We start from the raw sequence: 16,166 nt of genomic DNA, 5'->3' as shown, positions 1-16,166 counted from the left end.
CTACCTCAAGGCTTTATGGGAAGCCCTGGGATTTTTTTTTTCTTTTTGGTTCAGATATGTGATTTCAATGGCATTGGAAATTCCCCTCTTTAATTCAAACTGACAACTCATTGGTGGTTTATAGTCTTTGAAAATTGCCTGGGACACAGAGAAAGCTTGCCAGTGGTCACATAGCTACTCACTGTCACCAGCAAGGCTGGCCCTCTGCACAATTTGCAGGAATACTTCTAAGAACCAGAAATAGAGAGGTGAAAATGAGAAAAAAAACCCTCTCCCCAAGGAACTTACATTTTCTTCTTCTTACACATCTTACATACATCTGAAAAATTACTTGTGTGACCTCAGGCAAGTCACTTCCTCTTCTGTAAAAGATCTCTTCTAACTCTAGATTGATGACCCTGGGATTCCGTGTTCTGTGCCTCTCTGGGTCTCAGTTTCCTCATCTGTAAAATGAGGATGTTGAACCAGATAGCCTCCAAGGTCCCTTCTACTTCTAAAATGTAGTCCTATTGATCTGTGATCCTATTGGATTGATAAAATATATGCATCACTCAGTCGATCACCAAGCATTGCCTATGTGCTAGATACTATGCTGAACCTCAAGGAGATAAAGAAACCTCAATAACACTCCCTGCTGTCAAGGAACTTCTATTCTAATAAGGGAGAAAACACATTCTAAATTGGTTCATTCAATAGATGTACTGAATGGATGGAAGATAACCTTAGAGGCACAGGTACTGTGGGGGAAGGGAGACAAGCAAAGACTGCCTGTAGAAGACTGTGTTTGAACTGGGTCTTAAAGGAATCAAATGATTGTAGGGGACAAGATGAGGAGAGAGAGCATTCCAGGCATGGCAGACAGACTGTTCAAAGGTATGGACCTGGGAGATGGAGATTGTGTGTGAGGAGCAGCAAGGGGGCAATTTGGAAAGGCAGTGAAGTTGTGAAGAGCCTTATGTGCTAAACTGAAGCATTTCTATTTGATCTGAAGTAATAGGGAGCCACTGGAGTTTATAGAGGAGGGAGAGCTCATATTATCAGACCTGGGATGTATAAAAATAACTGGCAACTGTGTAGAGGGATGGATTGAAACGAAGAAAGCAAAGTAGGATATGATGAGTAATATAGGAAAATAGGGGAAATAAAAGACTTTTTAACTGTAAGGCTCAGGGAAGTCTTCATGGAGGAAAGGAGAGCCTTGGGGAGAAGGATTTTAGTTATGGCAAGACAACTTGTACATTTTAGAACCTGGAGGCATCTTAGTGACTAATAGACCTCATCTTCCTCTTCAGGGTGACTCCTAGTTACCTCCTCCTTAAGGGAGAAAGCTAGCATGAAGCACCTGGGGCAGATTCTGCTCCATAGCATTGAGTTTGCAGCTGCAAGGCTCTGAGTCCTGGGACAAAGACAGGGTTGGTCTGCCTCAGGGAAGTGGGGATGAGGTAGAGGTGGGACAGATCGGGGATCAGGTTTCATGTAAGAGGTGACTGAGGAACTGCTATCTACCCGCAGCTAGCATCTCTGATCCTTGCAATCAGTTGGCAGAAAAGAGCCAATTAAAAAAATCAGTTGACATGGTAGTAGGTTGCCTTGCAGACAGTTTCGAGAATGGCTAATGGTTTATCTTTTTCTTTTGTCTTGTTCTTAATGGGTGGGGATGAAAAATCCGATGGACTCTTCAGTCATAGATGGAATGCCAACCCCATTAACGGAACCCTCCAATCATCTATGTGCAGCTGACTCTCCTTTTATTCTGCTTCCACTGCCTCTCTTTCTCTTATATATTTGCAAAATGTGGTCTCTGAGGCCCCTTCCAATTCTAGAGTGGCAATCCTGTGGATCTATGTCCCTTCATATCCTTGGGTCTCAGTTTCCCTTCCAGATCAAAGTCTATGATTCTGTTATCACAGATGAATTGTCATGGCTCAGAATGATGCCATAGATCCTGAGAGAGTTGGGCAGAGCCTCCAAGGTCATGAGCAGAAGCAAAACGTGGGAACTTTGGATCCAGAGAGGGGGAGTATGCATAACTATGGCCTCTGGGGTCCTTTCCAGTTCCAAATCTATGCCCCTGTCTGGGGGGAAGAGCACTAGAGTCAGGGCAACTGGCTTCAAACCCTGACTCTGCCATTTCCTATGCAACTTCAGATAATTTGCTTCCCTTTCCTGGGCCTCAGTTTCCCCATCTGTAAAGTGAGAGGTTGGACTAGATGAGATACCTCTCAAGACCCTTCCAGCTCTAAATCTAGGATCCCTTTTGTTGGGAATTGAATTATAATTCATATCTCCTCTGTGTCCCTCAGTTTCCTTATCTGTAAAATGAGAGGGTTAGACTAAATGACCCCTAAGGTTCCTTTGTGCTCTGAATCTTTGATTCTATGATCCTGTGAATATGATGCAGCCTCTCTTCTCTCTCTCTCTCCCTCTTTCACCTGCTTCGCCCCTCTCTCTCTCTCTCTCTCTCTCTCTCTCTCTCTCTCTCTCTCTCTCTCTCTCTGTCTCTCTCCCCCTCTCTCCTCCCCTCCCCGTGCGGGACCAGACTCAGACGCAGCTGGAACATGCTCGAATTGGAGAGCTAGAGCAGAGCCTGCTGTTTGAGAAGGCACAGGCAGAAAAGCTGCTCAGAGAGTTAGAGGACAATCGGGTAAAGACTCCCCTTCCCCCACCCCCACCAGCCTTGCCCTCCCCACCCCCACGCCCTGCCTGCCACGCAGAACTTCTCTGCAGAGCTGCCACCAAGAAGCAGCTCCTTGACTTTTGTTCCCTCCTCTTCCCTTGACCCCCCTCCTACCACCACCCTCCCTTATTTTGCCTTCTGTGATCTCTTAATTATTACTTTTTTTTCATTTGGAAATAGTCAAGAAACACAAAGTCCTTGCTAAGGGCTTGTGCCTTTGGGTAGAACTGATTTGTTTCTCTAATTTGAGTTTGTTTCTCAGCTCATCATCCATCCTACCAAAAGTCCCCTGGGCCTCATTTTCCTTATCTGTAAAATGAGGAGATTCAAACTAGATGGTCCCCTGACCATGTCTAGGATTGTATGACCCTAAGCTACATCTCCAGTCCTCGGTTTACTCATCTTTAAGATAAGGTGGCCTCTGAGGTCCTTTTCAGCCCTGGAACTTGAATCCCTATGATTCCATGGTTATGATTTCTGGGGATGGCTAACAGGCCTCCATTTCTCCCTTTTCTCCCTTTCACCATCCACACCTTTCACAAATTCATTTCCAAATATCACTTCCCATTCCCAATTCAAGTCTGCAGCTTGGAGCAAACTCCATCAGTCTCCCTCCTATCCGAGGCTTAGAAAGGGAAAGAAATGGGAGAATTAATGGGGTAAGAGACTGGCACAAAAGCTTCTCTGAGAGAAAGAAGAAAGAGGAAGATTCTTCTTTGGAATTCCTAGTTGGCCTCCAACAAGATGGAAGGCCCAGGATCTGAGGGAGTGCTTTCAAGACAAGGAGAGGGGAGGGTGGCTGTCTGCCTGGGTATCACTTTTTATTGGAGAGTGGGAAAGGTCCCCAAAGGAAAAGGGATGAAACCTTATGTCTGGTGAAATTTGAGAGAAGAGAATCACCAGTCCCTAAGATTCTCCTACCTTTTTTCTAGAGCCCAATAAGGCGATCAGTGGTGGAGGGGGCAATGTCTAGGGAACAGCACCAGTGAAATCCCCTAGGATTGACCATCACATTTTGGTCCTGGGGAATAGGATTCGGACCCTGAATATGTTAGAATTGATTAGTTAGCCATTCTAGGTCTCTTCCTGATCAGCATCTGGCAGCAAAGTCAAGTCCTGAACAAACTAACCTCCACAAACTCCCTTAAAAAATAGCTCTAGTTTCCTAGTTTAGCTAGTGGTCTTAGAGTCTTTCACCTTTCTAAAAGAGCTGGAAGTGAGGGCAGACTTGGAGGAAAGCTGCTGTCTGGAGCATAACACTTGGGGATATAGTCTTCTTGCTAAGAGTGGGCAATAGGGGAAATTGCATAGGGGATGCAAGAGAGGATGCTTTGGAATGTTATAGCTTATAAAAACACATAGCTTTGATGCCAGATAACTCTACACTTCATTTCAAGTAGGTATTTTGTGATGGCTAAGTTAAGTCTTATGTGTTATAGTGAAGGCAACATTTCACAGAATGAACAGTTCTTCAAACTGTTAAGTTGGAGGGACTTAGCTGAAGCACATCAATATCCCCTAGCCCTGCCTTTCAGCATTCATCCCCCATTCATCCATTGCCATATTTTATTAATGTCACTAATAACTATTAACTCATCAATCCCCATTGGCAAACCTCCCTCCTTTTACTCCAGGATAGCAGGATCCTTCATCTGGTCTCCATAAGAGTGGCGGTGCATGGGACCAACCAGCAATACTGATTGATCAGAACAGCAAGTTTTCACCTTTCTACCAGTGTCTGCTGCTTGAGGTTGATAGACATGTTGATTGGGAAAGCAATTTAAAAAAATGCATTTTTAAATTTTTTCTTCTAGCCTTAGCCTATGTGCACACTGATATATTCCTACCACAGTTGCATTTTATTTATGTGACCTTGAGAAAGTCACTTAACCTAGCAATGCCTCAAATTTGTAAAACTTGTAAAATAAAAGGACTTGAATAATTTGTATGCACACACATTTTTTGTAGTTGGGGCAAAGAGCCTTAACTTGGCCCATTTGCAGATTGGCTGGCTTGCTTTGGTCCATTTATAGATTGGCTGGCCTTCTTTGGTCCATTTGCAGATTGGCAGACTGCACTTCCCCAAATACAAAGAAGGATTCGACTTGAGAATTTTTAAAAAGCCTCCACACCCAAATGAACTTAATTTTTAAAGCACGAAAAAGTGGCAGAGGATCTTTTGGGGGTGGAAAACAGGGAGTTAAATAGCAAATTCATTGGGTTTTCTTTTTAATTTAATGTTAAGAAATTTGAAGGAATCATTTTCAAGATGAAGTTTAAAAAGTTCATTTTTCTAGCCTCAAAGTGAACTGCACTTTAAAGTCCTGACTCAAGTATCTCTATGAACTTGGGCTGGCCCATTTGCATATTGGCCTTTTTCTAGACTCGGACAAAGGTAACCTACCAAGTGAGGCAAAAGTCACTCCGAATGTGTCCTCCTTTTTGCCTTCATGTGACTCAGAAAGCCTCAAAAGGAAATTAGTAGCTATCTCTAGACATGAGCAAACAGCCAGTACCCCTAGAAGCCTTTAGAGTCCATTTTGTCCCATTCATTTCACCTGTTATGAAAATGGCCCACCTTTGCCAACTCTGGTACCCTGGGGTAAAACTGGGAATCTGGAGGAACTGTTTTATCCTCTCTGACTAATACACTTAAATATCTCCCTTTTTCATCAAGGAGATCCCTTGTCTGGGAAGGAATGCCCATCCACCCTGACTGCAGGGAAGATCCTGCTGACCAGTTGATCTTTCTTGCTTCCAGATGACGACGGTGGCAGAGCAGTCGAGGATCCTGCAGCTGGAGGAGGAGCTGAGCCTCCGGCGTGGGGAGATCGAGGAGCTGCAGCAGTGTCTGCGGCAAACGGGCCCAACAGATCCCTCGGACACCAGTCCATCCTCCGAGGCCCTGCGGCTCCGGGAGCAGCTTCTATCTGCCAGCAAGGAGCACCAGAAGGAGAGTGGGCTGCTCAAAGACAAGTACGAGAAAGCCCTGAAGGCCTACCAGCTCGAGGTGGACAGGCTGAAGGCCACCAACGAGAAGTACGCACAGGAGATAGTGGATCTGAAGCACAAAGTCCAACAGGCCACCAGCGAGAACATGGGATTGATGGACAACTGGAAGTCCAAGCTGGACACGCTGGCTTCCGACCACCAGAAGTCACTGGAGGACCTGAAAGCCACTCTCAACTCGGGCCCCAATACCCAACACAAGGAGATTGTGGAGCTGAAGGCAGTGATGGAGAGCATCAAGTTAGAACACCAACTGGAGCTGGGCAACTTGCGAGCCAAGCATGATATTGAGACCGCCGTCCTGGCCAAGGAGAAGGAGAGCCTCTTGGCCAAGCTGGAGCAGGCCCGCGAGGAATTGGAGGAGGTGCGCCTCCACTGGAAAGCACAGCTAGAAGCCAGGTCCAACCAGCACCAGCTGGAGCTGCAGGAGGCCAAGGATCAGTGCAGGAACGCTGAGCTGCGGGCCCGAGAGCTGGGCAAGTTGGATGGCGAGTGTAAGGAGCAGGCCCAGGCCATCGATTTCTTGAAGGAGCAGATCTCCCTGGCGGAGAAAAAGATGTTGGACTATGAGGCGTTGCAGAGGACGGAGGCCCAGAGCAAACAGGAAATCCAAAGGTTACAGGAAAAACTCTTGGTGACAGAGAACAAACTCCAGGCCATGGAATCCCTCTGCTCTTCTCAGCACTCTGATGTAGGCTTGGATGCTGGTCTTGTGATCTTCCTTTCTTTTTCTGGTGGGCTGGCTTGGAGGGGTGGGTTTGACAGGATGGATGCAAGACTGGGAAGGCATGAAGACCAGTCTTGGAATTTCTTTGGTTAAATGGAAGTCCCAGGTGAGGGAACTCCTCTACAAATGCAAATTGGCCCTTTCTCTTCCACTTATAATTTTAGCCAGTTGCCTAGAGCACCAAGAGGTTAGGTGGCTTGCTCAGGGTCACACAACCAGTTTGTGCCAGAGGTAAGTCTTGAGCCAAAGTCTTCCAAGGGTGGCTCCTAGGATGGTTCCCTAAGATGGCTTCCAAGAGTGGCCTCCAAACATGGCTCCTTAAGATGACTTCCAAGGGTGACTTCCAAGCATGACTCCCTAGGATGACTTTCTAGGATGACTTCCCAAGCATGGCTCCTTAGGAAGACTTCCAAGGATGGCTCCTAAGGATAGCTCTTAGTTTTCTCACCAGTGATTTTAAACTCATAGCAGATCAAACACACATAAGAATCTCTGTGGATATCATACAGACTGAGTTTTAAAATGTAACAGTGCTGGATTGTATTTTTGTTTGTTTTGTTAAACATTTCCCACTTACATCTTAAGCTGGTTCTGGCCACATGTGGGAATGTTGTATCTGACACCTTTTACCCTGCACCATACAAATTGTCATGAACCAGCAACAGTTCTTATAATTGTGGGGGAAGTTAGTTGATGTCAGCAAAAGTATTCAGCTTTTCAGAGGCCTCCATCTTCTCTGGTGTGTCAGAATAGACCTGGGAACAGAGGTCTCATCCCTAATTCAAATCCCATGCCTGTATGATCATGGGCAAGACCTTCTTCTCTCTAAGCCTCAGATAGAAGAAAAATATACTTTGATTCCATTTCCTGAGGTTTCTGTGGACTTATCTGGCCATCCCAAAATTTGGTCCCTCTGCTTCCCTAAATCTTCTGAAAAGGGAAGAGGGGAAGGTGCCAAATACTTGTGCAGTTATTTGTATGATCCTGGATTTAGTCCTGGGAGAGACCTCAGTACTACTGATTTAGTCCAAACTAGCCATTTTACAAAGAAGGTCACTGAGGCCAGTAGAATGAAAAACTTGGATGAACTGACTTAGAGCCTTCTGACTCTAAGAGGGCTATAATCCTCTGATCCTCTATTTCTCATCATACCCTCTCATTTTACAGAGGAAGAAACTGAGGCCCGGGCTCTCTCTCCTACACTGGGCTACCTTCCAATTACAGAATGCCATAATTTTCTTCAGACAGGGAAGTGTACTGCCACTTTCCACGATACTGTGAATTTGGAGTCATGAATCCTGGGTTCAAATCCTGGCTCTTCCCCTTGTCACCTGTTTGACCTTGGGAAAATCATTTAACCTCTTTGAGTCTCAGTTTCCTCTTTTGAAAAAAAATTAGAAGATTGGACTAGATGAACTTTGAGGTCCCTTCTATCTCCAACCCTAGGATTCTGAGAATAATCATAAAATCCTTTATTCAGTTTTCCTCAATTTCTTTTCTCTTCCCATCAGAAAGGAGATGAATGAACCATACTCACTGGGCAAATCCAGTCAGATCTGAATAGGATGAAAAATGGTTCCTTTCTCTTCATCTTGCCCCAAGTCTCACTCTGGTGTCCATCTTGCATCTAACTGCCCCTCCTCTCCTGGGGAACTTGCTGATGAAATATCATTGATCTCTGTGAGCTCAATTAAATAACAGCTTCATTTGTATGTGCCCCTTTAAAAAGCTAAGAGAAGCTGCCAAAGGTCTCATTTTGGACTCTGATGCAAAAGCAAAAGCCGAGAATTGAGGTCCAACAGCTAAAGGTCTTCTGAATTTTCTTGGTAACCTTGCCTGGACCCAGAATTGTGGGCACTCTCCATGGTGCTGAAAAAATGAGTTTGCTGAGAAATTCTAGAGGGACCCTCTTCTAATCAACCCAAATATTTGACTCCCCTTTTTCATTATGGGAGATGTTTCCTAATGAAGTTTGTGGTCCCCATAGAAATTTGAGTTGTATATATTCCCCCACCCCCATAGGAGTTTGTCATGGATAAAAAGAGATGGTACTTGGAGTCATCAGTCATTTTGAGGATTGAGAAGGAGATATCTGTAGTATTGATAGTCCCCTATACATACATTGTGTTTAGTTGTTCAGTCATATCTGATTCAACATGACCCCATTTGTGGGGTTCTTAGCAAAATTATTTGTCACTTCTTTCTCCAGTGGATTAGGCAGAGGATAAGTGACTTACCTAGGGTCATACAGCTACTAAGTTTTTGAGGATAGTTTTAAATTCAGGTCTTCTTGACTCCAGGCCCAGTGGTCTATGCACTTAGCCACTTAGTTGTCTCTACATATACACTACCACCACCTAATACAACAGAATCACAGACTATCAGAGCAGGAAATTTCTTTCAACATCATTCAATTCGATGCCTTCATTTTATAGAGATCCCCCAAAATATTGCCTCTCTAAGGCCACATCGTTAGCTGGGGATGAGGCTGAAGATCTGTATATCTCAATCCTGGACTCTTTCCACTACAGCCTGCTTCCTCATTTAACAAATGATGAGATCAAATCTCTCCCCAAATCATTCTCTGTGGCGATTGGGGCATCCAGTTCTGGCACTGAAAAGACTAAAGATGGTTATTCCCCTCCCTAAGTGGCTAGTTGAAATTTCACTTGGGAAAGATCTTCCTAGGAGGGTACCTTGGAGGAGTTCTGAAGTTATCAAGGTCACCTTGAAGATGCTCATCCATTCACTTCTGGGCATAGACATGAACCCCAAAGGGCCAACCCCAGAGTGAACACTGTTCACCAATGTCCTTCGTTGCTCTCCAAATCCATTAGGTCCAGAGTATGTTCACTCACAACACTCACTACAGTGAATGAGTTTGGGGTCTGATAAATAGACTGATGTGAGGTTTGCTCTTTCTCCCCCCCCCCCACCTCCCCACCTCTGACCTGGGCATGACCTAGTAGGAAGGAAACTGGATCAGGAGTCAGAAGAGCTGGATTCTTCTATGAGTTCTTATACTTATTCACCGTGTGACCTTGGACAAGTCCTCTCCCCCCTTCGCATCTCAGGTTCCTCCTTTGTAAAATTAAGGGATGGAACTAAAGACAATTTCTAAGACCCTGTTCCATTCATATAATTGATAAATATGTAAGGCATTCCTATGTGGAGAATAATGACTGTATAGTTTTATTATACATGTGTATGTAAAGTTTATACATATATATTCAGAAGACATGTAATTTTATCATTGTATAGAACGAAATTAGAAGATAATCTCTGAAGTTCTATTCCATTCCTATAAATTTGATAAGTTTAAGGAATGACTTACTTTAAGAATAATATTTGTAGTTATGAATTATGTGTATTGTACACACATAATTTACATATATGTTATCTGTGTGTATATAAATATACATGCATATACACATACACACAAGACTTGTAATTCCATTAGAGTAGGATGTTCACAGTGAGGAGCTTGTCTAGGGGTACAGAGAAGTCAGGGATTTGTTCAAGTCATCCAACGCATGTGTGATGGATCTTCCTAACTCAGATGTCAACCACCTCTCCTTTACGTCATTGCACATGAGGGCCAGCCCCAGGAGACCCGAGGTCATGTTCTGTATCTGACATTTGCTAGTTGTTTGTCCCTGGGCAAGTCATTTAATCTCTTAATGTCCACATGGAACTCACCACGTCACCATAATTGCTCATCATCATTGGTGGAGTGAGTTTTCTATTCAAGAGTCCCTCACATCCCTGGAATCATTGGTCCTCTCCTCCTGATACACACAGTGGGTGAAAGAGAGAGAGACTCAGCCCTTTCTTGTCCTCCTTTCCCTTTCCATTCTGACTTTAAGAGAAATTAGGAAATAATTGTCCATTTTACAGCAGCTAGGGGGCACCATAGCACATAGAAGGCATTGGAGTCAGGAAGATTCATCTTCTGGAGGTCAAATCCACTTCCTAGCTGTGTAATCCTGGGCAAGTCACTTAAGCTTGTTTACCTCAGTTTCTTCATCTGTAAAATGAGCTGGAGAAGGAAATTGCAAACCACTCCAGTATCTTTGCCAAGAAAACCACAAATGGGGTCATGAGAAGTTGGACAAGACTGAAAAAAAAAAACTGAGCAACCGCAACCCACATTACAGAAAGATTCGTTTAGGGCCTCTGCCCAGCATACTTCAAATAGGATTTGATTGGTACATATTTTTTATTAACATCTAACTTACAAACAGTGAGGTCCTCCTATAATGTTCCTTTTGATGACCGCAAATGTTTCAAGTGCTTTTCTAGGGCAAGCAGAATCTTTCCCCAGAATCCTAAGAGAAGGAAGCAAAGCCAGTCCCAAAGAGATGTTTTTGTGTAGACAGAGAGGGTACATCCTGTCCCATGTCCAGACATTTCAATTTTTTCCCTGAGCTTTAGATTTTCCCATATAGGACTTAAGGGGAATTTTAATTCTGCTAGACTCCATCTGTTAAAGATACAGTCAGAGGAGTGAGGGGAACATTCAGACAACAACCTGGATCTTGCCATATCTGACCTTTGGCCCTTTCCTCAGTGGGATTCAGTGACAGAGACTTGAGCTCCCAAGCTCTTGTCCCCCAGGAGAACATTTTAGAATGAGAGAATGAATATCACAAAAACCTTTCCTCAGACACAGGTGTTCATCATTCATCAGGAGCCCCACTCTCCTGGATCACAGAGCCTGGTTGGTCCCCACTTGCTTAGTCTGATGTTTGATAATCCATGATGAGTGATTGACTTTCTTATCTGACAGGAAGATTAACCCAAATACTCAGTTTTATATTAGATGTCCTACAATTCTCTCCACATTTAAAGAGTCAAGTCCAAAGGGAAAGTAAATTTCTAGATCTCACAAGGCAAAATTTTGGGAAAGGTTACATTTTTTTTAATCTTGAGAAAGTCTAGTCCATTGACCTGGTTTAATAATCTGTGTGTGTGTGTGTGTGTGTGTGTGTGTGTGTGTGTGTGTGTGTGTGCACACGCGCACGCATAGGAAGAGTTGAATTTTTCATTAGTCCCAGGTTCCATATGAGTCAACTGGGTGACATGGGAAAATGGCTCAGCTCTTGAACCATGATAATGAAATCCTTGTGTCCAGAACAAGGGAGATGATGGTCCTACTGTCTTCTGCCCAGATCAATGCATCATGCTCAGTCCTGGGCATCACATGTGACAGAAAACTGACCTTGGAAGTCAGGAAGAGCTGAGTTCAAGTCGTCACTCTGACACTTACAGCCTGTATGAAGCTGGAGAAGTCATAACTTCCCACTGCCGGAGACATCTTGCTCAGAATAGAAGTTGCATAATAGTTGCTGATCTGTACTGGAGAGGGAGTTTCCTTGTGGAACATTCTTTAGAACCAAAAAAAAGTAGAGAAGTGAGCAAAGGAATCTGAAAGGTCCAGAAATCATCTCTTTTGAAGTCCAATATCCTAACTTGGAATCAAACGCTGTCTTCAAGTCCTTTCATGGGGAGTGTAGCCAGGGAGATGTTTTTACTCCAAGATGACCCAGGGTGTAACAATCAGATGGCTCACTTATTCAGATTCTGAGGAGCCCCCAATAAATCAGAGTTTAATGGTCAGAGAAGGAGGAAGTCAGTACATCCTCTCACTGAAACTATTTCTTTCAGGTAATTGAGACAAATGACATTTCAGAAGAGAAGATCAGAATGAAACAGACTATGGAGGGTAAGGGAATGTCTGTTGTCTTCCCACCTCAGTGTGTTCCCCTTGGGTTGGATGCTGGAGTTTGGGGACTGAAGAATGACTATTCTTGGGAGGTATTCTCATAGGTCATTTTTTACAATTAAGAAAATCTTTCTCCTGCCTATTTCAGTGAAATCCTAAAACATAAAGACTAATCATGGGACCTTCTCTGCAGCTTATAGCCTTAGAGTTGGTCAGGGTCATATAGCCTATATGTGTCAGAAGTTACTGTTTCATAACATTATAAATAATAACACGAAAAGGTGTTCCTCATTGTGGCAACTTCCTTGTTTTGCTCATCCCTAGTCCTGACTCTATTAATAAGGGAATTGGAAAGCTTCACTGTCAGGAGGGGAGAGTTAAACGTAAGAAGACTGCAAAGATAGGAAGGGGGAAAGTTGTGAAGAGATTAAGTTGACAAATAATGGACTTCATTTTTGATCCTGAATGTAATAGGGAATGCTGGAAATGAGTGGAATAGAGTGGTGATGTGGTTAGAACTGTCCTTTGGAAGCTGAGAAAAGGATAGATGGGCACAAGCAGAGAAGTGACAGAGCCCAATATGAAGATTATTTCCATGGTCTAGGTTACAACCATTGAGTCATGAACTAGCCTATTGGCTATGTGAGTGAATAGGAAACAAGAGATATGTGAAGGTGGAATGACAGGATTTGGCATTGGATTGGATATATGGGGTGAATGACAGTAGAAGAATTGAGAAAGACAAGTTGAGACTTCCCAAAGTTGGTTGGGAAGATGGTGGTGCCCTCAATAGTAAGAGAAATTCAAAAGAAGGGAAAGGGTCTTAGGGGAAAGGTGACTTTGAATGTTGAGAGGGAAGAGGGCTATCTCTGATTGGAGAGATGTTGATGATGTGAGACTGTAGCTCAGGAAATAGACTATAGCTGAATATATCAATCAATCTGGGAGCTATCTATGGAGAGATTATAGCTGAACCCAAATGGGCTGATTTTCTTACCCAGTGAGATAATATAGAGCAAAAAAGAGAGGAGGACTCAGGATAAAACAATGAAGGATATCCATGGTTAGTGATCATAACATGGATGAAGAACCAGTGCAGGAAATCGAAATGAAGCAGTCAGAGGAGTAAGAGATCCAAGAGAGAATAATATCAGAGAGTATTTAATAGGAGAAGGTGGTCAGCAATGCCAAATGCTACAGAGAAGCCATGAAGGATGAGGCCTGAGGAAAGGTCATTTGATTGGCCAATGAACAGATCACTAGTAATCTTGGAGGAAGCCATTTCCTTTTGGTGGCGGCCAATAGTGAGTACACTATAAACACTTTTTGATTGATTATCCCACTACTTTCTTCAATGATGTGGAATCAATTCAAGTCAAGAAAAGTCAATTAAGCACTTACCATGATGTGTCAATCTCCACAAAGCCCCAGAAACAGGGATGGGAAGACATGAGAAGGGAAATGGCTAATAGCCCAGGAATACCAGAACAAGGGCTTCTTGTCACATGAGGGCAGTGAATGAAATGACCTCGAAGGTCCCCTCCAGCTCTCGATATAAATCACAGTGTGAAAGAGAGTGTTTAAAGCAGATTATGGGGAACCTCAAGTGCCAGGATAAAAATCTGCACCTTGTTACTCATTGGACAATGGGGGGAGCTGGTGCTGTATATGTGCTAACCAGAGCAGTGTGTCAGATGTCTTTCACAGGTCTTGGCCCTTAGGTTCATGGTTTCCTCTCTCAACAAAAATATTGAGGACCATGATATCACAGAGTATTTGCCATACCAGTTCCCCTGAACCACTTTTCTTCTCCCCAAAGACTTACAGGACAAGTTGAGTAAGAGGGATAAAGAGGTGGCGTCCTTAGTATCACAGACCGAGATGCTCAAGGCCCAAGTAAGTGGTAAGTTTCCCTTTGGCACTAGGTGGCCAATTGCATGTTGGAACTAGCCATGAATGTCCTTGTTCTAATGAATCCCTCCCTCCCCAATCACTACCTCCACCATCTAACGGATTACCTTTTATCCCCAGCTTCCTCCTTTGTAGAAAGAGAATAATAGACTCCCAGAATGCCCATGAGACACTTCCACCCTTGAGTTTCCAAAATATAAGGGGCCCCTTGACATAAGGATGTTGTAGTACAGCACAAACAGGGTCCAACAGAGTGTTATGATAGATTTGAGGGGGTGATGTCCTTTCATGGTGACCATGTATCTAGAGGTCAGTTTTCTGACAATCCCAGCTCTCCTCAACAAACACAGTGAAAATCATGGAGGAAATAAAAGGCCTCTCAGAAGCCAAAAAGCTGTTCCTGGGGCCACTTTTTAACACTTAGGCACTTTACTCACTGAGTCTTACTCAAAGTCTAGTGACGCTGATTTACAAGAGATTTTAATGAACTCAAATTAGGAGCTTCAAATTAGAGAAAGAAAAGTTCAAGGATGACAACAAATGGCAACTGACAAAGGACTGAGGATTGAGTGGGGCCGCTTTGTGTCCTCTGATGATTACTCCCTGTACATTGTAACAATGCACATCACCTCTCTGGTCCTCAGTTTCCTCATTTGTAAAATGAGAGGATTGGGCCAGATGGTCTCTGAGGTCCCTTCCAATGTGATCCGAATGGAAAAGGAATGAAAAAGAATACAGAGGACATTTAAAAACTCATTACAGGTTGGGACCATTTGGTGAAGAAGCAAACTGGCACCTACAGGAAGATCATCACTGTTTTACAAAACTATGAGATGTATTGGAAATGGTGCCAGACTGAAAGTGAGGAGAGACCTGGGTTTAAGTCCTGGTTATCACTTCCACTAGTAACATTTCCAAGACTCAGTTTCCTCATCTATAAAATAAGGATAATACTGTTGGTACTGTCCAGTTCATAGGGTTGTACAAAAATGCTTTGCAGACCTCAGAGAGCAACAGAAATGGGCTTTGCTACTGTAATGACTGTTATTAGTAATGATGACCCCGAGTCACCCAGAGAAGTTAAATTATATCAAATATACTATAAGAAAGCAAGAGATGCATGTTTAGGTAGATTTCTTCAGCTTAAGAGAATTGAGGTGGCAATAGTCCTACTTAGCCAAGGGCCTATAGGTCCTGCCAGATTGGCGTTGACCTTCCCCCAGCTAAACAAGAGTCCGAGGCCCTTCCCTGTTCTCCTATCTCCTGTCACATGTCTAAGAAATACTAGCATCCCCCCCTAATTCACACTCAGAGTTTAGTCCTGTGGACCCAGGAAGAACTGAAGTCACAGATGTCACAGAATAGATTTTGTGTTACTTCTGCCACATAGTTTCTTTCAGACAGACGGTTCTCTGTACATAGGTGAATAAGAAGGAAGGTAGATAGGTAGTTAGGTAACACATTTCTTACGTGCTTACTCTGAAGCAGGCCCTGTGCTAAGCTTTGGGGATTCAAATGCAAGCAGAAAGACAGTCTCTACCTTCAAGGAGCTTCTATTTCACCAGAAGAAAACAACTTATAAAGGGTGCTAGAAAGTGGGGGTGGGTGAGGTTTGGAGCAGGGAGATGGGCCATCAGGAAGCGGAGAAGTCTGGAGAGTAGAGTTCCACCAAGAGAGAAGTGAGGATGACCCAACTCCCCAAGAAATGGTCCTGACTGCCATCTTCTAAACCCTTGGCCTATGAACCAGGGCCATGTATTTTGATCATCTTAACCCCTCCCTGGTACTTTTGCTCCATAGCACTGGAAGGTAAATGTAAATCAGGAGACAAGAAGGCAGATGCCCTCCTGAAGGAGAAGAAGCGGCTAGAAGCAGAGCTTGAGACTGTGTCCCGCAAAACCCATGACGCCTCTGGGCAGCTGGTGCTCATTAGCCAGGAGCTGCTGAAAAAGGAACGGTGAGTAGGCTTGGCCAGGAGGCCACCAGCTGCCTCTTGGGTCTTGGATATCCTCCCACCTCACTGGCATCATGCCAGAGCTTGCTCCATGCCGGAGTTTTCTACTAAGCATTGGGTCAGGAGAAGTGGATACAGAGGGAAGGGAAGATACCCATCGTGT

The 16,166-nt window shown here is 43.9% G+C and overlaps 1 protein-coding gene across 3 annotated transcripts in view; it reads left to right on the top strand.

Annotated features, from left to right (window-relative positions):
- CLIP2 (CAP-Gly domain containing linker protein 2) overlaps positions 1 to 16,166 on the top strand; it is a 123,933-nt gene that overhangs the window by 93,340 nt on the left and 14,427 nt on the right. For 2 of the 3 annotated variants that reach the window (XM_074189376.1, XM_074189375.1), the window contains exons 9-13: positions 2,540 to 2,644; positions 5,439 to 6,377; positions 12,081 to 12,138; positions 13,958 to 14,041; positions 15,850 to 16,006. In XM_074189376.1, coding sequence (XP_074045477.1) covers positions 2,540 to 2,644; positions 5,439 to 6,377; positions 12,081 to 12,138; positions 13,958 to 14,041; positions 15,850 to 16,006 — 1,343 coding nt within the window. The remainder of the gene's footprint in view (positions 1 to 2,539; positions 2,645 to 5,438; positions 6,378 to 12,080; positions 12,139 to 13,957; positions 14,042 to 15,849; positions 16,007 to 16,166) is intronic. The other variant, XM_074189377.1, reaches the window with a different exon arrangement.

This window comes from Macrotis lagotis, chromosome 5 (assembly GCF_037893015.1).
Source record: "Macrotis lagotis isolate mMagLag1 chromosome 5, bilby.v1.9.chrom.fasta, whole genome shotgun sequence".
Lineage (NCBI taxonomy): Eukaryota > Metazoa > Chordata > Mammalia > Peramelemorphia > Peramelidae > Macrotis > Macrotis lagotis.
The sequence above is the reverse complement of the archived record's forward strand: the minus strand, read 5'-3'. Positions and strand labels throughout refer to the sequence as shown.